At 38.2% G+C, this 23,052-nt stretch overlaps 3 protein-coding genes across 3 annotated transcripts; 1 reads left to right on the top strand and 2 right to left on the bottom strand.

Moving 5' to 3' along the window:
• The first annotated feature begins 206 nt into the window (after positions 1–206).
• On the top strand, positions 207–6,538 carry LOC142624734 (CBS domain-containing protein CBSX1, chloroplastic). Its single transcript, XM_075798469.1, has 8 exons — positions 207–538; positions 1,854–1,941; positions 2,022–2,086; positions 3,567–3,615; positions 3,749–3,801; positions 5,698–5,813; positions 5,953–6,010; positions 6,097–6,538. Exons 1-8 carry the CDS (start codon positions 344–346, stop codon positions 6,166–6,168), a joined length of 696 nt encoding a protein of 231 aa, XP_075654584.1. The 5' UTR covers positions 207–343; the 3' UTR covers positions 6,169–6,538.
• A 3,273-nt stretch (positions 6,539–9,811) lies between these two features.
• Positions 9,812–10,862, bottom strand: LOC142623845 (ethylene-responsive transcription factor ERF011-like). Its single transcript, XM_075797319.1, has one exon. It carries the CDS (start codon positions 10,599–10,601, stop codon positions 10,095–10,097), a length of 507 nt encoding a protein of 168 aa, XP_075653434.1. The 5' UTR covers positions 10,602–10,862; the 3' UTR covers positions 9,812–10,094.
• Positions 10,863–21,556: 10,694 nt separating this feature from the next.
• Positions 21,557–21,898, bottom strand: LOC142625372 (uncharacterized). The gene has a single exon (XM_075799048.1). It carries the CDS (start codon positions 21,896–21,898, stop codon positions 21,557–21,559), a length of 342 nt encoding a protein of 113 aa, XP_075655163.1.
• Positions 21,899–23,052: the final 1,154 nt, after the last annotated feature.

The raw sequence follows: 23,052 nt of genomic DNA, 5'->3' as shown, positions 1-23,052 counted from the left end.
TATTATAGAGTTTCAACATGCTTCTAATAATTACACGTGTTATTATCAAATTAAGATATCAATAATTTTTGGTTTAAGTAAAAAGTGAATCTCAAATTTCTTATTGAAGAGAAATATGAGAGGTCACATGTTGTGTTTTCTCTCTCACTATGCGTGGTCCAATACAAATAGTGAGGTTGGGTCGGCTTGGGCACTTTTTTTTATATATAAAGATGAAAGAAAAGATAAAAAAAGACGGGGGCCAATAATCTTATTTTCGGCTTCTCCGACCTTCACAGTCCACAGTTTCTCTCCACTTCCCAAACACTTCGTCAATTACAAGGAACAAACCGAACCGGACACGATGGACTCAATTCTTCTTCTCCCGGAACCTCCTCTAGCCTTCGCAAACCACCGCGCCCCCGCCGTATCTCTCCGTTCATTCAGCTACCAATTGCCGTGTCCGGTACCACCGCGTCCCAGGCGGACACTTGTTTCGAGGCTCCGCGGCTCTTTCTCAGTCTCCGCTAGCGGCACCTTGACGGCCAATTCGGTACCCGTACGTTGTTGTCTTCTCCGTTTATCTTTCTAAATTTGTGTGTGTTATGTTTGTCAAATTTCGTACTGGCTTTTTTATTTTTTTGCGACTCTTTGCCTTTTAGAAAGTGGATATTAATCTAAGCTAAGATCGATGTTTTTAATATAGGAAGGGGATTGGCAATAATGTCTTTGTCATTTGTTTTGTTGAGCATTTCTATGACTCTGTGACCAAATTTTATGTTGTTAATGTAGCTTTAAGGTTACTATAAGCTCTGCTTTGGTAACTTAATTAGAACAGTGGTTATTATGAAGCTTATTATTAGAATTCGAATTGGAGCAGTACAGAATGCGCTCTTATTCAATAGTTTGTTAACTGTAAGAAGGTGACGATTCATAAGACTAGTAGAAGTTGCATTGAATTCTGATTCATATTGTTTAGATGTTAAAATTTTCTTTTGGGTTACCTTTGTATATACCCTGTGTACGAGTAATTCTTAGGTACTTTCAGAGCACTGGTGGTCCATTCATGATGGGGTCTACCGATTAAATGCATGATAGGGTCCACAATAAATATGAGAAGATAGAGCACTATTAATAATGCTCCGGAAGTATCTAAGAATTTTCCCTATGTACAAAAGTAGCACTTCTTTTGCTTTTTTAATGAAATTATGTACTTGCCTTTCCTAAAAATATTTTTTGAAACAAATTGTTTTAGCTTTTGCGCAATTTATTGATGAGACCGATCATATAAAATATATAAATAAGTTTAAAAAAAGTCAATATATTTTAAGTTAGAGATGCGGATACTAACATTCTTTATTTAGTCATGGGACCTCTCTCACCATCTATGTGTGTGTGCATGTGTGTGGGGAGGTGTGTGTGCATGTGTGTGGGGAGGTGTGGTGGTGGTTTCCACCCAGAACCATCTGAATTGTATTTGATTTTTTAAATCCATTTGCAGCCAATTCTTGCCCGGTTTTTTTTTGTTTGGGGGGGGGGGGGGGGGTGGGGTGGTATGCATCTTGTTTTAAATCCAGATTGATTTGTAGTGGACAAATGTTATTTTGTTTTCCTTCTCCTTAATTAATTGTGAAGTACTAAATCTATATATACACAAAAGAGGTAACAAATACTCAATCAAGATCCATTTAAAGAGTTTGATTTCCTTTCTAATCCTTCCTCGGTATCCTACCTGTGTTGTGTACTAAGAACGATCACTTGTTGCTCTTAAGTTTTCAGCAATAAAGTTTTATTACTTATTAAAAAAGAAAAAGAAAAAGAGAGTATAATTTCCATATCTTATTGTTTGTCTACATTGACCTCTTAACTTGCAGCCAAGAAATGGAGTATACACTGTTGGTGATTTTATGACAAGAAAGGAAGATTTGCATGTGGTAAAGCCTACAACAACTGTGGATGAAGGTAGTTGTTATACTTGGTTTTCATCTCAGACTATGTTGTATAGTTTTGATTCCCTAATGCATCAGCCTTTCTGCCAACAGCACTGGAAGCTCTTGTGGAAAACAGAATCACTGGTTTTCCTGTCATTGATGACAACTGGAAATTGGTAAGATTTGCATATGCTGCTTTGTGAGTCCCTCTGTTCTTTTTATTGATGTGGCAGTAATTTGTTAGTATATTTCAGTCTTTGGATATAAACGGTTTTCTGATTTGAGGATTATATGTCCAATATCAGGCTTAACAACTTCTTACTAATTTGTAATAGTTTCATACATCACTATCTCTTAATTATTGAGAACATTATCAGTTATGTACCAGGATTAGGTATTATAATTGTTTCCATTGGACCCCAAATCTGAGGGTCAGTGGCCAGCTCATGTCTTTGAAAGTAACAATGAAATAGAGCTCCTGAATTACTGAAAATAATAGCTTAGCTTCATTGGGATTAGGGGCTTCACTTTAATTAGTTCAGCATAGTGACACAACTGCTGGCTGTATTGAAACAAATATCCAAACTCCAGATTATTGTTTAAATCCTCTAATGCTTTTGTAGCTATAATCATGCCTTTTCTTTTCAAGAAGTTTTCACATCTTTCGGTAGCTAATTTCAGTTTCTTGACTTCTCTGGCTTTCTCAGTGGCAGCTTTAGGAATTTTTTCTAGGGTAGTTATTAAGAAACTTAAATTATACAAAATTTAATAAAGAGAACTTGAATATATTGACATTAAAAAAAAAAGAACACAAATACATGAAGTTTTTTCAATTTCCTTCTACGAATTAAATTAATGGTGCGTTTGGACACTGCTTATTTTGCTGAAAACTGAAAACTGAAAACAATAAATAAAAAATAAAAAGTTACTGTTCACGCTTGGGTTACTGTTCATTTGCTTAATGCACTGTTCATGGGAGGCGCTGGTCTTAAAAAAAGAAAAGAAAACGCAGACGCTGGACGCGCATCAGCACTATCCAAATTCCAAACGCTGCCTAAAAAGCAAAAACTGAGAATGTTGAGATGAGATTAATAAAATTAGAGTTTGAAATGATGATAGAGAAGATAAAAATGGAGAGACAGAGAGAGAAGCTGTGACTGCAATGCCCAAGAGAGCAAAGCTGGCAGTGCTGCCGAGGAGAAGTCATAACCGCATTATCTCACTTGATACCCTTTTTAGGAAAAATGAAATTAGAGATTTTTTTTGTTTAATTTATTTTTTATGGAATGGGTTGAACAAGTGATTAATTTGAATGAATAGGGGTTTTATTTTTGAATGAGCTTTTTGTTGAGTAGTTTGTTCATTTTTTGTTGTTTGGGGGGTTTCTTTCTTTGTTGTTGTTTAATGGGTTAAGAATTATGTTTGGGGGGCCAAGATCCTCTTTGTGAGTATTACTCTTATTTTTGTTGAACACAATTTCTTTGGATTCTCAAGTCAGGATAGGTTAATATAAAAATAATTATGTATATAAATTTTTTTCGCTTGTATAAATTTTTTTTGGGGCAAATTCACATTATATAAGTGACCTGAAGAGGTTCCATGGCGTTAGTACAATATATCGTGGGAATGATTTTGCAAGGTTCTCTTTTGTTGCAGGTTGGGCTAGTTTCAGATTATGACCTCTTGGCATTGGACTCCATATCTGGTAAATTCAAAATTTCAAGCTACATCTTACCTTTTGCATGAACTCCGTACAGTCCTAAAACAGAAAATTTTGTGTGTACACCGATTTTTATTGATTTCTTACATGATGCAAAAGTTCCCAATGTTCAAATTAGGTGGCACACGAAGCGACACTAGCATGTTTCCTGAAGTTGACAGCACTTGGAAAGTATGTGAGAAACTTTATTTCTCTAAAATAAATTCTCTTTTCAGGATTAGCCATGGTTTTTACATTTATTTCATATTTTTTATAATTAGCATTCATAAATCAATCTCTACATTGGGTAAAGATTAAAGGTTGATGAATATTAGCTTTGCAGACCTATTATTGTCTTTTGCATATCTTGATAGAGGCAATAAAAGACCAGGGGGTTTTGCCATTTTGCTATATGTTCCATTAGACAAAAGAGAATTCTCAAGAATTTGCTTTTTGTTAAATAGAATCATGAGGGCAGGAAAAATAGTGGCTGAAATTAGGGGTAAAAGAAAATTTGACTTGCTGCAGTAGCACAGGCATTGCTAAATCAGATGACATTATCGACCTGATGGCAGTAAGGCCCCTGGCCATGCAAGCAGACCAATAGAAAAACTGCCTAACAGGGAACTCTGTAGGGTTGATTCTAGGGTTGGATTAGTTGAGATTCTGTTTTGGTCTTCTTTCCATCACTTTTTTCCTTCTAGACTTCTAGAAACAGGGGGTGGGGTGTTTGAGTGTTTCATTGATGTGGATCTGACCAAATAAATTTTGTGGTTTTAACCCCAAAGTTATAAATAGGTTTTGTGTTGAGGACTTGAGGTTCTGTTTTGGTCTTTCTTTCCATCACTTTTTTCCTGTAAACTTTTAGAAAAAGGGGGTGGAGTGTTTCATTGATGTGGATCTGACCTGAATAAACAAAACATTTTGTAATTCAAAAAGTGTCTTATATGTTACTATTTAGGTTAACTAACCAAAAAAAAAAATGTTGACTATTTAGGGTATCTATATGATCGCTGCTTTAATCATCTGCTACATCCACGCCTTTTCTAGCCATGGGCCACCTTATTTTTGGGTTTCCTAAAGTCTTTTGGGGGCGGCTGACTTGAATAAAGTCATTTCTCCTTACTACTGCTAGATCATGTGGTTTTTTTGTAGCACAAGTTCCATTTCAGACTGTCTTTCTCTGAAGATTCAGTGATGTTTAAAACTCTCCCTCTCTCTCTCTCTCTCTGTGCAAATTGACTAAAGCTCTTTCTGTGCCTGATTTGTCTAGTCCTGCTACTGTAGTGAGTCCTCAAGTCGCTTGATTCTGTTAGATTTTTTGTAGTGCTGTCAGTCATGAGAATGATTAAGGAAACATAATAAATTGCTTTAAAGGGCTTTGTAGTGTAGAAGGAACCTGATAAAGAAACTCTGTAAGTTGAGAGCTGCATCTCATTATCAGAAGATAGGGTTGCAATGGTAACATAATGTCTCGAGTCTGTGCTTTCCTGTGATTTCAAGCAGTGTGGTGAAGCATCATGATCTAGTGACCTTGTTAAAGAAATGCATTAACATAATCAACATACTGATAAGACCGGGAAGGCTGAATGTTTTGGTTGTGTATTATTTCTAATTGTTAGGATTACTTTGCTGTTATCCACCTTTAACTGTAGGTTCATTTGCAATGTCCACCTCAAACTACATTTTTTTTTAATTGACAACCTAATTTGAGATTAATTTGCAATATCCATCTCATCATTCAATAGAATCAAATTTAGCAAATTAGTGGGCTTGATGGATGGTGGAGTAAACTAATATGTCAATATTAACTTATTACTTCTCATTAATTTGTAATCAGCCCACTAGTTTGTTGATTTTAACACTGATTTTAGATGGAATAATGGTTGCAAGTTTACCTTGAATTAAGGTGTTGATTATAGAACCATATACTTTAGGGTGGACAGCCTAATTGTTAACTAGCAAACAGAGAACCTTTACGGTCCTGTATGAGTTCCTTTTTGGCTTTTTCTCTCTCTCTCCCCCCCCCCCCCCCCAATTGTTAGATTGTCCAACTATGTAATTCTCCAATTGCATATGCTATTGCAGACTTTTAATGAGGTACAGAACTTGCTCAGTAAAACCAATGGGAAGGTGGTTGGTGATCTGATGACACCAGCCCCAGTTGTTGTTCGTGAATCATCTAATCTTGAGGATGCTGCTAGGTTATTTAATTCCTCTTCTTTTTCCTGTTTTCTTTTTGTCCTCTTTTTCCCTCTGCTACTGCTTATTCCATGAGTTCCACCTGCATTCTAAGGACCTGCAGCTAAAAGATGACATTCTGAATTGGCTTATCAAATGTAGGATATTGCTTGAGACAAAATATCGTCGACTTCCAGTTGTAGATGCTGATGGTAAGCTGGTAAGTGACTTCCCATCCATTCTCTCTCTCTTTTTATTGGTATTGCTTCTTCTGGTTCTTAATTAGTTATAAATTATAACCTGAAGGTTGGGATTATCACTAGAGGAAATGTTGTTAGAGCTGCCCTTCAAATAAAACGAGCTAGTGAAAAAGCATAATATCCAGACATTGCCATGTGGATTTGAGGCGGTCCAAATTGGCAAGCAGGGAACAATCTATTCCTGCAAGCGCTGAGAGTATCAAGAGAGAGAGGTCAGAGGATCTCAGCTTCTTTCTATGTCCAATTTTGGCATATGTATGTATGAGACATCAATGTGAGTGTTCTTTGTAAAATTGAGTAGTATCCATGACCAAAGCCAGTTAGGTGCCAATAATTCTCAATCTCTCCATTAAGGAGAATTAGCTTAAAGATCGGTTTCATGTAACTGTTACGCAATACTATCTCCTCCATTTAAACCTTCTCCATCCAACAAAAAAAAAGGGGAAAAATGAGAAAGAAACAACAAAAGAGAGGCTATTATCATGGAATATTGTGAATCTGCTATGCTTTGAGTATAATAAAGGCGAACATCATTCCAGACCACCCATTGGTAGATGGCGTGGAATAATGCTATTAAATACTGGAGTTAATACCTGACTTTATGAAAGCTACTGTTCTGGGTATTTAAATAGATAACCAATGCGCACTGGTAAGTCCTTGCAACGGAGTACTTTAGGACTAATTATACAGTATGAGGGTTATTATTGTTGTTATATATTTTAGATGCGATAGAATTTCAATTTATGGCACCCAGTCTATGATAATTGTTTTTTATTATCAGGTCAAGACATAATTGGTTTTTGGTATAGATGTGATTTGAATTTCAAATCTTTAGCTTGACGATAAAAGATTTTACTAGTTGACGTAATTGAAACCTACTAATATGAGAGTATAATAATGTTTTACTTTTTTTTTAATCTTTTTTTTAATCTCATATAATAATAAGTCCTATTAATTGAATTCATGGTAAGACCCACTATTAGTACGACATTACTATATCTTCAAAGTATTTTCAAGTATTGTATTTTCTCTTTTCTTTTGGAAGGTATGGTGGTTGAGTAGCCTGTAGAAATGGTTTGAACCAAAGGTAGAAGAGGGTCTTAGGACATGAAGATGATGAGATTGTCCAAAGTCATTGGCCGGGACGGTGTTTCGACTCAACATGTCGGCCCATCTTGCCTTGAATGGGGACTAGCTTTCCCCAAGCTGTTCAAGATTCAAGAGTGAACTTTCTTTGTTTTTTTGGGGTTTTTTTTTTCCCAACCCTTTCGGGTTTGGGACGAGGTGAGTATTAGGCAATTAGCTCCTTCAACTCGGGTATTAGCTCCTTCCAACTCAAACTCGACTTAAGTATTTTATCAATATTTTCAAAATCTTTAATATATTATTAATATAATAAAAAAAAGGCTAAATAACATTCATCCTTTTAAATTTGTCAAAAATTCAATTTAGTCTTTTAAGTTTCAATTTAGTCATTTCATTAATCGCTGTTAGATTTGCGCCGTTAATAAACCTTAAAACGTCATTTTTGGGTCTTGTTTTAGGAAAATTTAATGACAACTTTCTAATGAAAGTGGGCAGGAGGATTGAATTGAACAAATTAAAACATAAAAGGCTGAATTGTACGAAAGTAAAATTCAATGATTGAATTGAATGAATTTTAGACAAAATTAGAGAGTGCAATTTATAATTAACCTTAAAAAAATATAAATGATAAATATAACTTCACTTTATATCTTTCATCTCCTTTCAGCAAACCCTAATTACCGAAAGGTCTCCCCCTCTCCCTATTTCTAGTCAAACGACAGTTGTTTGGCCCTCTTTATCTCTCCCCTTAGGCATGCCAAAGATTATTTTATTATCCTAAGACTGAATTCGGCTTAACATCTCTTTCTCCAAGAAAAAAAAAAAATCGACTGTATACACCCTTACAAGGAAGGAAGCATGAATGTGGTGTACTAAAATCATTAAGGCATAGCCATTAATGTCGGTTCTTCCACCAAGCCACTTTAGCATTTACTTAATATCCTCTAATATAAGAAAGCCTACATTTAGTCCTATGGTAGAATACAAAATTAATACAATACTTTAAAATGTAAAACAAAATATATCTCATACCTATTTTGTTAAATTGGTTATTGTCTAGGAATAAATCCATAAAACTCTCACTTTTTTTGGCTTGTATTTAATTGAGAGAAAAATAAAATAAATATTCAATGTTTTCTCAAACATTAAAATTTTCTTATATTGTTTTAAACTTATTTTCAAAATTGAGATGTATTAAAAGAAAGTTAATCAATAAAAGAAAATACTTCAATTAGTATACTAAAATTTATATATATTAAAGAAAAGATTAAAAGTGTTGATCAAATGATTAAAATTAGGTGCAATACCCTACAAAATTTAATAGCTATTTAGGGTTGAGATTAAGAGTTGAAAAAATCAACTTTCAATCTCAATCCTTAAATAAAAAATATGATAAAAAAAGTTAAAAAGTAAAAATGCTTGTATGTGACGATAGGTGAATTGATCCGACTGCAATACTTGTCAAAATCCTTATTTAAATATCCTTGTTTAAATATCGATTACCGACAAAAATGGGAAAAGAGAATTGGGAAGCACATACTCCCCCCACAAACAAACCGGACACAATGGGCAACTGTCTAAGGTAGAAGTATGTTTTATTGTTTTTTACTTTTTTTGCTAAACCCAAACTCTCTATAATAATACTAAAGTTATTAACACGGTTTATAGCTTATTTTAGGTATCGAACCCTCACCAATAGTATTTGGATCATGACTTTCGCTTCAACAAAACTAAAATATCTCCGTAAGTCCATACCATTTTCACGGTATCCAATGATGACATCAAAAGATGTATAATAATATATAGATATATGACACGTCTAAAAAGCAGTTTATTCACCCGCTAATTGTGGTCTAAAACCTTTGTCTTGTACTAGAAAAACGCATAGAAATCGTCAACTAAACATGGATAACAGCTAAAGCATAAGTCAAAAACTTTCCATCAGATCTGGGGTGTAGCCTCCTAAGTACTAGCTAGCTTTGCTAATTTTTTCTTTGTTTAGAGAGAAAGAGATATTTTTGGGGTGATTTGACGCACACGAGTTTTGCAAAAATTCTCAGGTATGAAAGAAAAAGAGTGAAGACAACACCGACCAAGCTGTGCATCCATCATCACAACCACACCATCCCCACAAGCCCACAGCTAGCTATTTCTCTCTCTCTCTCAGTCTCAGGTGCCCCACAGCTCATAATCAGCGATAGTGCAAAACCAGAAAATACCTAACTCATAAAATCTTATCACTTTAGTAGTTATATGAAACTTTAGTGGTTAGCATAGCATGGCTCTTTGCGCCCAACTGCTGTGTGATGTAGGCCACCGCTGTTCCCATTCTCCACTTGTTCTCTCTCTCTCTCTCAGCTCCACTCCTCTCTCTTTCAATCCTCTTCCATAATTAGACCAAACTTTTGTCTCAATTCAACCTCAATTTTCCCTTGCTAATTACTTTTCGCACAGCATCAAAATAGCAAAAGATAAATGAAAATTCCAACATTCAGAAATTAGACAAACAATAAATACCTCAAAACTCTATAATTTAACTGGTACAATTTAACTGATTAATATTTCTAATAGAGACGTTTAGCGGTTTAGGATATAAATCCCAAGCATCAAATTAAAAGAAAAGAAAAAAACTAAATAATAATTAAAAAAAAAAACCCAAATCTACTGATAACTAGCTAATATAACATTTATAATTTTTACAATGCCAAAATTTCTTTGGTTAAATTAAAAAAAAAAAAAAAAGCTAAAAAGAAAAAGAAAAAACTAAAATTGAAGGTAAAGTACACAAAAAACAGGACAGAGAGAGAGAGCCTCATCATTTCAGCCGTCAGTGACATACCTCCCTGGCGCATATTAGCGATAACCACCTTCAAATTCACGTACGAAGTACTGTACCAGAAAGAAACATGGGAAAAAAAACCAAAAAAAAAAAAAGCTAAGATATTTTTCTTTTTCAATCTAGTTGCTCTCCCACTCCCCATCTGAATTCTCCGGGTCGGGTACCTTATTCAAGTCCACGAACCTACCGCATGTAGTCTTGAACTCCGTCGTAGTTGTCGAAGGACGATGCTGTTGTTGTTGTTGCTGTTGATGTTGATGATGAGGATGATGTAAAGCGGTTTCGACAGCATCGACTTGTGCGCCGACTTCGGTGGCTTTCTTTCTTATCGAAGCGGCGGACATGTCTTCGCCGCCGCCGCAGCCGGCTTCACCGGCTAAAAGCTCAGGGAAATTGAGGCGGGCCGATGGGCCTCTGAGATAAAACACCGCCGTGTCGTAAGCTCGAGCCGCCGCCACCGGAGAAGAGTAAGAGCCGAGCCAAATCCTCGAACGCTTATTGGGTTCTCTAATCTCAGCCACCCACTTCCCCCACTTCCTCATCCTTATCCCCTTGTACGGTCTCTCTCTCTCGCTCTCAAACCCTCTTTTCCTATTCGCCTCTCTCTCTCCTCCACCCCTCTCCATCTCTAAAAACTCTCTGTGAATTTATGGAATTACTAACTGTGAGTCTTTGACTGTGACTGTGACTGTGACTGTGAGTGTGGGTGAAGCTTCATGAAAATACAGGAACGAAGAGTTTAGAGAAGCTAGAGCTTTTTTTTAGAGAGAGAGAGAGAGAGAGAGGGAGGCTTTTTGTTTCGTCCATGCTACTTGGCCACTAAACCTGTCATCTGGGTAAGACTCCACGTTGTTTTATTTTTATTTTTCTCTCAACTTTTTTTTAAAATTAAATAGTTACTAAAAACCTAAAACTAAAAAAACAAATTCACCGACAAAATCTCACTGATTTTTCTCAGGCTTATGTTTCCCTATTTGTCATGACGTAAATCTAAGCTAGGCCGGGATTAATTAACGGACAATATGAAATGTGAGGTGGGCTTTTTGTTTGGGCTAGCTCTTGCCAAATGTCTTTAGATAGGAATTAGGTTCGGTTTTTTATATCAAGAGTCAAAGCTATGCATAACATTATTGCATTTCTGACATGGGTGTGAGTTTTTGTTTTAGCCACCGTTTGCCCAAATCATAAAAGCATTTGGTTTTGGTTTATTTATTTATAGCAAAAGTAACAATATAATATTAATCATTATAGTAATAATAATAATATTTTTTTATAAGAATATTATTTTCTAGGTGGCATCATTGGTGGTGTGATGTGTATTGTCTTTTGTGGACAAGTGAAGTGGAATTGAAAGGTTAAGGAAAAGGATTAGTAATAATATTATCTTGTTTTATTATTATTAAAATTTTGAGGCTTTTGTAAGTGTTTATATAAAATTATTATTATAACATTTTCGGAGCAAGCAAAGGGGTAGGTCGGTGGTCGGTGGATAGATACCGTTAGGAATTGACTTTCCCCCCACGCAATAACGATATGATGGATTACCATTTTTGTCCCTATGAAACTTTGTGTTCTTGTGATCAATTAAGGGAGAGATTTGACCTTTCGAGTTTTTTGTGGGCCACTGTGTCAGCTGGGGTGCCCTGCTTATCAGTTTAAAGGTCGGTCATGTCATTTCATCCCGAATTGATAAAATAATATTTTTATAATAGTTTCACAATAAATTATAAGTTGTATTTTTTTTAAAAAAAATTATAAATGGTAAATTTTTATTGTTTTTAACTTGAATTTATAATTTAAATTACTTTTTTTTTTTCATAATAATGATCTGCCACTTAAAATTTTTTGTAAAAAAATTGTGAAATATTTTTCACATAATATTTCTCAATTATTTAGGGCTGTTTGGTATGACATTTTAAGCAACATTTTTCAAGTTTTAAACAACATTACACGTACTTTCACACACTTTTTCACCTACACATATTTCCAAAAAATACAAACAACGTTACCAAACAGACCTTTATACTTACAAAAAATATTTATTTAGAGCATTCATATCTGGTCTCTCAAATATCATATGTTGATATATTTTAGCATCAAAGTGTCACATTACTCGCTTTTCTAATTGTAAAACAATTTACAATTGTGCTACAGTATCATTGTAAATTTACGATAGTATTGTGGCAACATTCTAAACGGTAATATTATATTTTATTCACAAATATCAGTCTCTTTTTCTCTCTCTTCAAAGTCTCTCATCCTCTCTCTCTCACCAAGCTTCTCTCTTTTGCTTACATGGCTGTGCCAATTACTCATTCTCACCCCATGCCACTCAACTTAGCACTCTAGCCATTGTCCCTCTACCCATTTAACTCTTCACTTTATCTCTCTTTCTTCAAACTGAAGATTCAAGGGTTTTTGAGTTTGGCTAAAAATGTTTTGTCTACAAAATCTCAAATCAAAGCTCCATTGGTGTTGGGGGTTTTATGCCCTCTCGGTGATGTGATTGTCTCTCATCGTTTGGGTTATCAATCGTTTGGATTAGCTGGGCTAATTTTCTTAGCTTCATTGGTGGGGTTGTCGCTCTCTGTCACCGAGTTGTTGGGTTAGTTTTCTGGGTTTGGTTGTTGGCCTGGTTTCTGGGTTTTCCTCTTTTTTTTTCCCCTCTTGGTGGCGGCATGGCGGCATGGTTGTTGTGTTTATGTGTTTTTGTATTTTTTCTGTTGGTGGTGGCATGGTTGTGTTGTTGATTTGGGTTTGGGAGGTGATTGTGTTATTGATGGTTAGGTTGAGTTTTCATGCTAGGGGTAGGTGTGTCAATGTTCAACCCAACTCGTGAACACGACAAGGGTTTTTTCGGGTTAGGGTTGGACCTTAATGGGTTTGAGTCATAAATAGGTCGACTTGAAAGTGACACGATAAGAAACGTGTCATAAGCGAGTCAATTTGTGTAGCCCGCAATAGACACGTTTGACATGCCAATTTATTTGTGTCAATCCGAAATGACCCACTTAACACAACCCATTTAACTCGTATAACAAATAAATGTTTCTTTTATTTTAGGTTTGTCAAATATCTTTTATATCCAACATATATTTTAAATTTAAAAAGAAAATTGAGTAATTTCAAAAATTTACAAGGGATATAATTGGAAATTGAAACTTTATAGACCCTAGAACTACTAATACTTTTTTTTTTTGACATAGAACTTGCACAAATGAAATTGGATGAGCTTGTGGAAGGTGTTATGAATTTGGACATCAACAAAGAAAATATGGATGATAATCGTGGTCATAGTTAGGATTAGTCTACTGTTTGCTCAAATTCTTTCGATATTGATACTTAACATTTGGTGAGTCCAAATGATATTATATTTTTGTTGAACTACGTTATTTTATTTTTGTTAAACTTTGTTATTTTGAATTTGGGTTGAAGTGTATGCATTTCTTTTGGAGTGTAAAGAACTTATTTTCTTGATGAATGTTATATTTTTGTTGAATTATATTATTTTGAATGTGGGTTGAAGACTTGAAGTGTATGCACTGTTTTTTGGGATGTAAAAAAAATTATTTTTAGATGGATGTTATATTTAATATTATGCAGGTTGAAATAGGTTGTGTTACATTCGTGTCAACCCAACACGACTCGTTTATTAAGCATGTCAAATGGGTTGGGTCAGGTCAACCCGCCTTATTAACATGTCGAGTTAGGGTTGGGCCATTTTGTCGAATACCCCTACCTCGACACGACACGAACCCGACACGCTAACCCGAATTGACACCCTTAGCTAAGGGTTTGTTTGAGTTTCTGTGCTGGGTCTTGGGATTGTTTGGGGGTTTTGGGTCTTCATGGTGGAGGAGGTGATGAGAGAGAGATAGAAATTAGAGAGAGAGAGAAATATATTTTATTGTATAAATATATTATTTTAACGTGTTGAATAGAAATATAAAAGTTGAGATGTTGGATGTGTTGTAAAATAGTATGGTATAATAGATAAAATAATTTTTGAGATGGTAAAATGAAATTTTTTGAAGAAACCGAATGCTAATACTCTTATTTACTTATTTTTTTAACTCCGAAATAAATTTTTTATTTTAATTTTAATTTTTGATGAAATGAAATACATTTCTTTTGGCATCGAAGAGAGGTTAATGATTATTACCATGTCTCTTCACCTAACGATAAGTTCATAACTTATCATCATTTTAGAAAATAATAGGATTAATTTTTTTCGGTGCTCTCATGTCTCTTGTTTAGTGAAGTTTTATATCAGTCTATGCTCTTAATCATAAATATAAAAAAAAAAAAAATTGTTAATGGCAAATGAAGGGTTTCTCAAGCTTAGGTCTAATCCCATTACATAATCTACTACTACTACCAATCGATGAAACAAAGGAAAATAACTGGACAAAACTGTAATTCTCTTTAATCCTCACCACTTCTAGTTTTTTTTTTTTTTTTAATAAATGGTTTCATGACATATTTTATTATTATTATTATTATTTTGTGTGTTAGCTACGGGATAAAGGAAAGGAAATGCATGGATCACAACAAAACAAAAAAAAAAACTCACATTTATCTTTAATCTCTGTCTCGTTAGGAGCACGGAATAATTTTGAGACCCAACACTGTCATAATTATATTGATTATGATTTATGAGTTACTATTGCCTGATTTCTATTTATAGGGTCTCATTGCTTCTTGGAAATCTAACAAATATTGGTTCATTTGGCTAAAATATAGGAGTACTGGATTAATCATCATAACAAACTGGGCCAACACTGTCATAATTATATTGATTACGAGTTACTATAACCTATCATTTCTATTTATAGGGTCTCATGGCTTCTTGGAAATCTAACAATTTTTTTGTTCATTTGGCTTAGGGCAGAATCCACGTGTTATTTTCAGCTTAAAAAAAATTATAGAAAAAGAAGAATCCGTATATGGGAAGTGAAAAATATTCATAACTTTCTCAAACTAGCTTTTCACCTTATAAGGCTTTGTAAGGGTAAGTTTTGGATTCTAGGCCCAAAAAGCAACAAGATTAGGGTGCAGAGAACCCAATACAATGAATTTATAAAAAGTGGGTTTATAGGCTGGGTTTCAATAGAAGGACCAATGCGCACAATGGATTAAAGACAGTAGGAAAATAAAGAAAATTAAACTATATGTGAAGAAAATCACTCCTCGGCGGCCGAGGAGAGTTGTTCTTAAATATATCTGTTTAGACTTAGTTACAATTTTTGCTCTAGGTTGCTACAATGTCTTCTTCCACAATTTTTTAAGATTCTTTCATCTGGAGGGTCTCTCACATTATATAGTTCTCTTTAGATGATCTTGGCTCTCCAGTTGTTGGTCGCTCAAGCTACCACTTGAATGCTTGTCCCATCAGACACCTTCCTAAATCCCTTGTGAGTTGCGACAATCAAAGCAGCACTGTTAAGGGGTCTTCTCCACATAAATGCGGTCAGGAGGTTTGGTGGAAAGTATTAAATGTGGTGGCAGCCACCATCCCATAAGTCAGGGTTGGCCCTTTCCCCAAAGCTCCTTCTCTTCAGTATGACCTCCTCTGGTAGCGTGCCACTGAAGAGGCCTCACCATCCGAGGACGTGATCTTCTCGGAGTTGTAGGCTTCCTTGGCCTCAGGTAAGATACGTGGCAATGTAGCCTTATCAAATTTCTATTCCCTATAATAGCCCCTCAAAACTCCATTTTTTTCCTATTATCTAAGGAGACAAATAGGGTTTTGACCTTGGATAATTAGCTCCACACGTTTCTTTTGAATTCCACACATGAGAACGTCACTTCGCGTGCCTCGTAACCGTTCTAGCGCTTTGCAGTCTATAACGTCTCATTAAATGCTCTAGGCGGCGCTTTGTTCCCCACGTCCTACGGTGAGATGGAGATCCTATGGCTGGCGTTTTTGCTCGAATTTTGGGTTGGATAACTCCCACCCAATCCCGCCTCCTATATAAGGCGTTTGGGGGATTCGTTTCTCTCATTTTCCCAATCTTCGAACTCTCAAGACTTCCTAAAATCTTCAAACTTGAGAGAAGGTTTTGGAGTGACCCTTGTCCCTATTTTTGTAAGTTTCTCATTCTTAGGCTATTTTCTCCTAGGCCTTCTACTTTTCACTTCTTCTTCACAAATATTCCCTTCACTTCTTCTTAGTTCGCCCTGATGGGTAGATTTGCTCACCTAGTAGATTTCCCGCTGGTATGGAGGGGTTTAGGGCTTTGTATCACATTCCCCTGGGCGTTTCCTTGCGATACTGCCTGATGGGTGGGCGGCTTACCCATAGAAGGGAAGGGGAGGTTGTCATTCCCATGATTGTCTTCATAGAAGGGGGGATGAGGTTACCCATGAGGAGGGTGACTAGGGGCTACTTGATAGCCCATAGGATTTTCTCTCACCAGTGCGCGCCCAACCTATTTAGAGTCTTGTGTAGTGTAGACGCTCTCACCTGGCACGATGTCGTTTGGATGTACAAGTGTCATAAGCTCGCAGACTTGGGGTATTAGCTCCAGTCTAGGTCTTCAGTCGTGAGGTTCGTCTTGTGTCTCCCCAAATCCAACAAGGGCATGAAAGATGACTTTCTGATTGTCTTGGGTGAATGGCATGGCAATCTTCACTTCCCAGTCTGGGAGGGAGAGCCAAGTGGGGTACCCTAGGTTTAGGTCTTTTAAAATTGGCATTAGTTCTGTAGTTTTGTTGTTTTCTCGTTTCTTTTAGTGTTTTGTTTCTTCCTGATGGAGGGCTCAATTATCCTGACCGTGGTTTTGCTTCTCAGCAATTTTTACAGATAAAAGATATGTAGCTCCCAACCTTAACTTCGTCTACGTCGCGGACCTTAACAAGGTACTAAGAGTCGAAGTGTTTGTGAGCGAAGACAGACAACTGAGAGTTGCCCACCTCATCCTCGACTTCAAGCTCTTGTAGGACCATTTTTAGGACGTGGGCCACGCGATAAGAGCAGGTGACCCTCGGCTAGCTCGAATAGACGTCTCGGTCCCCGGATTTTTAGCTCGAGAAGATAATGTGCCTATTGAGTTGCCCTCTCGTTGCTCTCCCCGCGAAGCAACAGTCCTAAGAGAAAAGACAGCTTCCTCGTGGTTGTCACTCGAGGCAGAGATAAACCAGTTTCATCTCGAGAAGGAGAGGGAGGAGCAAGAACAACTTGCGAACCAAGTCTCAAACTCGAAGAACGAGCTTGATAGGTCGTCTGGCGTTCGTATCCCTAGGTTGGTAGTTGCTTGGGTGGATGACAGTTCGGAGGAAGAAGAAGAATTGGTGCTGAGCAGGAAGAAAGTATTGCGTGAGCTCCTTGCGGATAGGGTTAAGCGGTCGGCGCCCAAGGACGCCTCGGGGTCCCAGCCTCCCCTTGCTTTCCCCCCTCTTCCTTCTCCTACTATTAACCCGTTTGCTGTCGTCAACCTAAAGAAGAAGAGGAAGGAGAAGGAGTTAGCCGAGGAGGGGGAGTTGGTCCCTCAAAAGGAGCCCAAGCAGCAGAAGACGGTCAAGGGCAAGGGGAGGGCCTCCTAGGTCAAAAGCAAAGAGGACCATAATGCGACCTAGGTGTGCCCTCAGAACCCAGCGTGGGACCCTCAGTTAGAGCTAGAGGGGGCTGTCATATTGCGGAGCTCCTTCATCAGGGAGTTCCAAAAAGGGCATGCCCACTACCTCGCTGAGGCCCTAGAGCAGCCCCTTTTGCTACCTAAGGACATGGCAGCCTTGAGGAATGTGAGGCAGCCAGACCTCTTTTTATCCCTAAAGAGGGACTTGGCCTTGGTGAGTTTCTACATATGCCTCGCTGAAACCAAGTTAGGTCGCCTTCTTCTTATATTAATAACGTGTTCGCCTGTTATTTCTGTGCAGGCCATCCAGGAGGTTTTTATGGCTAAGGAGTGGGTGAACGACGCCGAGACCAGTAAGGCCCTAAGCGCTGCTAAGCGGAAGGTCAAGGATCTTATCGTGAAATTAACGGTGGAGGAGAGGGAAAGGAGAAGCGCTGAGGTTGGCCTCAAGAATGCTCAGAAGCAAGCTGAGGATTAACGTAAGAAGCTCCATTACGCCGAGATTGAGCTAGCCACTGCCAGGCAGCAGGCCATGGACCTGAAGGCAGAATTGGAGAAGGCCAAGGAGGTTGGTCGGGTGGCTAAGGAAGCTACGAAGGCCTTGGAGCAGGCATCCTACAACCTTGGGGTGCAAGAGACTGAGGTCCGTTTGGCGAAGGAGCTGACTAAGGTCTACAGGGACTACTGCCAGGAGGTGTGGGCAGAAGTGCTCAACCTGGCAGGAGTCCCTGCTACTTCAAAGTGGAGGAAGGCTGAGAATGTCTATTACCCTTCAGACATCCATTAAGTTCCAGTTGCACTCCCACCTCCCGCTGCCCTAACACCAATCTCCTTTGAGCAGCCTTCTATCACCTAGGTCTCTCTTCCTCCTCCCGAGGTCTCCAAAGGGTCTGGCCAAGCTGGTGACCAAGGTTAGGAGGTTGAGGTGGCTAAAAGTAAGGGGGCTGGCAAGGGTGGTTCTCAGCCAGATGATAAGGGTAAGGGCAAGGAAGTCAAGCCCCAGCCAGAGGCCAAAGGTCCAGAGGCCAAAGGTCCAGAGGCCACTCTTAAGCTCAAGAATGCCGCTCCTAAGGCCAAAGATGTTGCTCCCAAGGCAAAGGAGGCTGAACCCAAATCCAAGGAGGCTGATCCCAAGGCCATTGACCCACTTGTCTCCCAACCGGGCAGTAAAGAAGACCCTCCAGCCAAGGCATAGTTTAGGATCTTTTTCTTTTGCCTTTTTTTTTTCTCCCTCTTCTCTTTATTATTATTATTATTATTTTTACATGTAATCTTCCTTGGTTATGGCAGTTTGCCATGTTTAAGATGTATCTCCTTTCTTAATCAATGAAAAGACATGGATTTTTGTTCTTATAGCAAGCGAACTTTGTCTTTCTTTTTCCCTTTCCTTTACAATATTTGCATCTAAGTAGCTATGATGGATGTTTTGCCAATTGCTGAGGGGTTAGGTTAATGAGGGTTCTAAGGGTGAAAACCCATGTCTCGACAAAAGGCTAACAGTAATGCATTGTTGTTAATTTAAATAAATCAGACCCATGTAAACAGTGAGGAGAATAACTATGTGTTGGCACTAAAACTGCATAATCAATAGGAATGTTTAAGTCCTCAGAAATAAGCAAAACACTTAGTAGAAAAAGGGGACGTCTAAGGTCTCTTATTTTAGGAGTTCCCTATGAGTGTACCTTCAGAGCATTTTGACCAAAGCCCCAAGTGAGTCCTCGTCTCCTCCTGGTGATGCACATGCCAAGGTTCCATCCTTGGTGAAATTACGAAGTGTTATTTTACTCAAGGCCTGCGATCCGAGGAACCAAGCAAATGACCAAGGTTTTGTTTAACACTTAGGCAAATAGCCAAGAATATTAATTTATCTAAGGTATGTGGTCCAAGGAGCCAGACATGACCAAGGTTCTGTTTAATATTCAAACAAGTGATGGAGAGTATTAATTTACCCAAGACATGTGGTCCGAGGGACCAATCATAACCAAGGTTCTGTTTAACACTTAAGCAAATAGCCAAGAATATTAATTTACCCAAGGTATGTGGTCCAAGGGGCCAGGCATGACCAATGTTCTGTTCAATATTCAAACAAGTGATGGAGAGTATTAATTTACCTAAGGCATGTGGTCCGAGGGATTAGTCATAACCAAGGTTCTATTTAACACTTAGGCAAATAACCAAGAATATTAATTTACCCAAGGTATATGGTCTGAGGAGTTAGGCATGACCAAAGTTCTGTTTAATATTCAAACAAGGAATGAAGAGTATTAATTTATCTAAGGCATGTGGTCCAAGGGACCAGGCATAACCAATGTTCTGTTTAATATTTAGGCAAATAGCTAAGAATATTAATTTACCCAAGGTATATGGTCCGAGGGGCCAGGCATGACCAATGTTTTGTTTAATATTCAAACAAGTGATGGAGATTATTAATTTACCCAAAACATGTGGTCTGAGGGACCAGTCATAACCAAGGTTCTGTTTAATACTTAGGCAAATAGCCAAGAATATTAATTTACCCAAGGTATGTGGTCTGAGAGGCCAGGCATGACCAATGGTCTGTTTAATATTTTCAAACAAGTGATCAAGAAGACACATAACTTTGAAAAAAACATGGCTGAATTGCCTTTCATTAATAATAATACCTTCACCGGTTATTTACATTCTATGGGTGTGGTGTCACATGCTCATCCAGATCTTCTAGGTAGTATGCCCCTTTACCAGTTACCTAGGTGATACAGTATGACCCTTCCCAATTGGGTTCTAACTTTCCCCATGCTAGATTTTTTGCCATATCCAAAACCTTTCTTAATACCAGGTCCTCAGGGGCTAATGGTCTTAACTTCACACCAGAGTCATACCTCTGTTTGAGCTACTGCTGATAATATGCTAATTGAACCATGACCCTCTGTCTTCGTTCTTCAATTAAATCCAGGCCTTTTTCTAGTAGGTTGTCATTGCTGTTCGAAGTGAATAAGCTCGTCCTTAACTTTGGGAACCCAGTTTCTAGAGGGATCACAGCCTCGACCCTATAAGTTATTGAAAAAGGGGTTTCCCCTGTGGACAAGCGAGGGGTAGTCCAATACGTCCAAAAAACATGTGGCAGCATTTCTACTCATTTACCCTTTGCATCATTCAACCTTTTCTTGAGTTCATTTACTATGACTTTATTGACAACCTTGGCTTATCTGTTCCCTTGTGGGTAAGCCGGAGTTGAGTATCTGTTCTTGATCCCCAATTCACAACAATACATTCTAAAGGCTTTGCTATTAATCTAAAGGCTTTGCTATTAATCTAAAGACTTTGCTGTCAAACTGAAGTCCGTTGTCTGAGATGAGGGTATGAGGAATCTCAAATTGATTGACAATATTTTTCCACACAAACCTCTTGGCATCCACGTCCCTGATATTCTCCAGCGGCTTCGCTTCAACTCACTTGGTGAAGTGGTCAGTGCAGGCCAAAAGCCACCTTCTATTCCCCGCTATTTTGGGGAAAGGCCCTACAATGTCCAAGCTCCATTAAGCAAAATGCTAGGGACTAGACAAAAGGTTACACACACCTCCTGGCTGATAGATGTTCAGAGCAAAACTCTGACATTGGTCACACTTCTTCATGTATTCTTGTGCCCCCCTTTGCATGTTTGGCCACCAATATCCTTGAGTGAGAACCTTTTGAGACAAGGACCTACCTCCCATATGGCTCTCACAAATCTCCTCATATAGCTCCTCCAGGAGTGGCTTTACCGTGTTAGGGTGGATGCACAAAAAGTATGGTCCAAAGAAAGAGCGCTTGCACAACTTTTGATCCTCGGACAACCAAAAACAAGGAGCTTTCCTCCGCAACTTGTCGGCCTCCACCTTCCCCTCGGGCAAGATGTCATCTTTGAGGAACAACACAATAGGATCCATCCAACTAGGTCTAGCCCTAGCTTGATGGATCTGAGCCTTCTCCGTCTTTGGATCAGTAGGTTTACACAAATCCTTGACCAAGATAATCTAAGGTAAGCTCTATGCTGAGGAGGTCGCGAGCATGGTGAGGGATTCTGCATGTGTGTTTCTGCTTCTAAGGATTTGCTGTAAGGTGAAAGATTTGAACTGTGACTGCAGGTGCCTGGCTTGGTTCAAATATTCTTGCATTCTCAAATTCCTGGCTTCCAACTCTCTATTTACTTGACCAAAAACCAGCCTTGAATCCGAGAACACCTCCACCGTTGTTCCTCCCATTTTCTGAACCATATCCATTCCCACCAGCAAGGCCTCATACCTGGTCTCATTGTTTATGGCCGAGAAGCCCAATCTCAAAGATTTATCAATAAGGATCTTCTCGGGAGATATCACAACTAGCCCCATTCTAGATCCCCTTTAATTGGCCATGCCATCAACATATACTCTCCAGGTTAGAGGTCTTGCAAGGACACCACCCTGATTGATTTTCCATCAATATTCTGCTTTTCTCCTTCCCTTTCCAGTGGGGATTCAGCAAACTCAGCCACCAAGTCCGCAAGGACTTGCCCCTTAACAGAGGTACGAGGCATATACTTGATGTTAAAAGCCCCTAGGATCGTCCCCCATTTGGCTACTCGTCCCGTGTAATCAACCCTCCGAAGTAGGGATTAAAGAGGAAGTTAGGTTAGAACTACAACGTGTGGGCTTGGAAGTAATGGGGGAGCTTGCGAGTTGCATGCACCATTGCTAAAATGGCCATCTCCAAGTGTAAATAACATACCTCTACCTCATGTAGTGATTTGCTCACATAATAAATTGGCTTTTGTACCCCATCATTAACCCGTATCAACACTAGACTCACCACATGTGAGGCTACAGCAATGTAGGCAAATATAACCCCCTCCTCCTCGGGTTTGGACATAATAGGTGGCTGAAAAAGGTATTCCTTCAGTTGCTGGAAAGCCGAGGAACATTCCTTCGTCCATTCAAACCCCTTCCACTAATGCAACAACTTGAACAAGGGTCTGCACCTGTCGGCTGACGGAGAAATGAACCGGTTCAAGGCGGCAGTCATTCCTGTCAACTTCTCGACCTCTTTGGGATTCTGAGGGGGCTGCAGGTTGCTAATCGCTTTAATCTGATTAGGGTCAACTTCAATTCCATAGTGGTGTTGACACCCCAATTTAGAACTTGCATTTAACCAACCGGTAGATCTTCAGATTTGTGATACAAAACAAATCTTGATGCTCTAACGATCATAATGGTATGTCATGAGTTTTGATCGGATCACCTGATCAAAAGTTATCATACAATCAACTTTTAATGATCATGGCCCACCTACACGATGGGCCCAATCACATCCTATCTTAAACACTTAATTTTGATTGGTTCTAACAAGAATTAATTTAAAATTAATTAAGTGTGAATTTTGATTGGATTTCATTTTTTTTATTTTTTTATTTTTCAAATAAAAAATGTTTTCCTTTATGGCATCTTATCTGCGCTTTTGAAAAACAATTTGGAGAGAGAAAGATATGATCCATGAAAAATTGAAAAAA

This window comes from Castanea sativa, chromosome 2, assembly GCF_040712315.1.
Source record: "Castanea sativa cultivar Marrone di Chiusa Pesio chromosome 2, ASM4071231v1".
Lineage (NCBI taxonomy): Eukaryota > Viridiplantae > Streptophyta > Magnoliopsida > Fagales > Fagaceae > Castanea > Castanea sativa.
The sequence above is the reverse complement of the archived record's forward strand: the minus strand, read 5'-3'. Positions and strand labels throughout refer to the sequence as shown.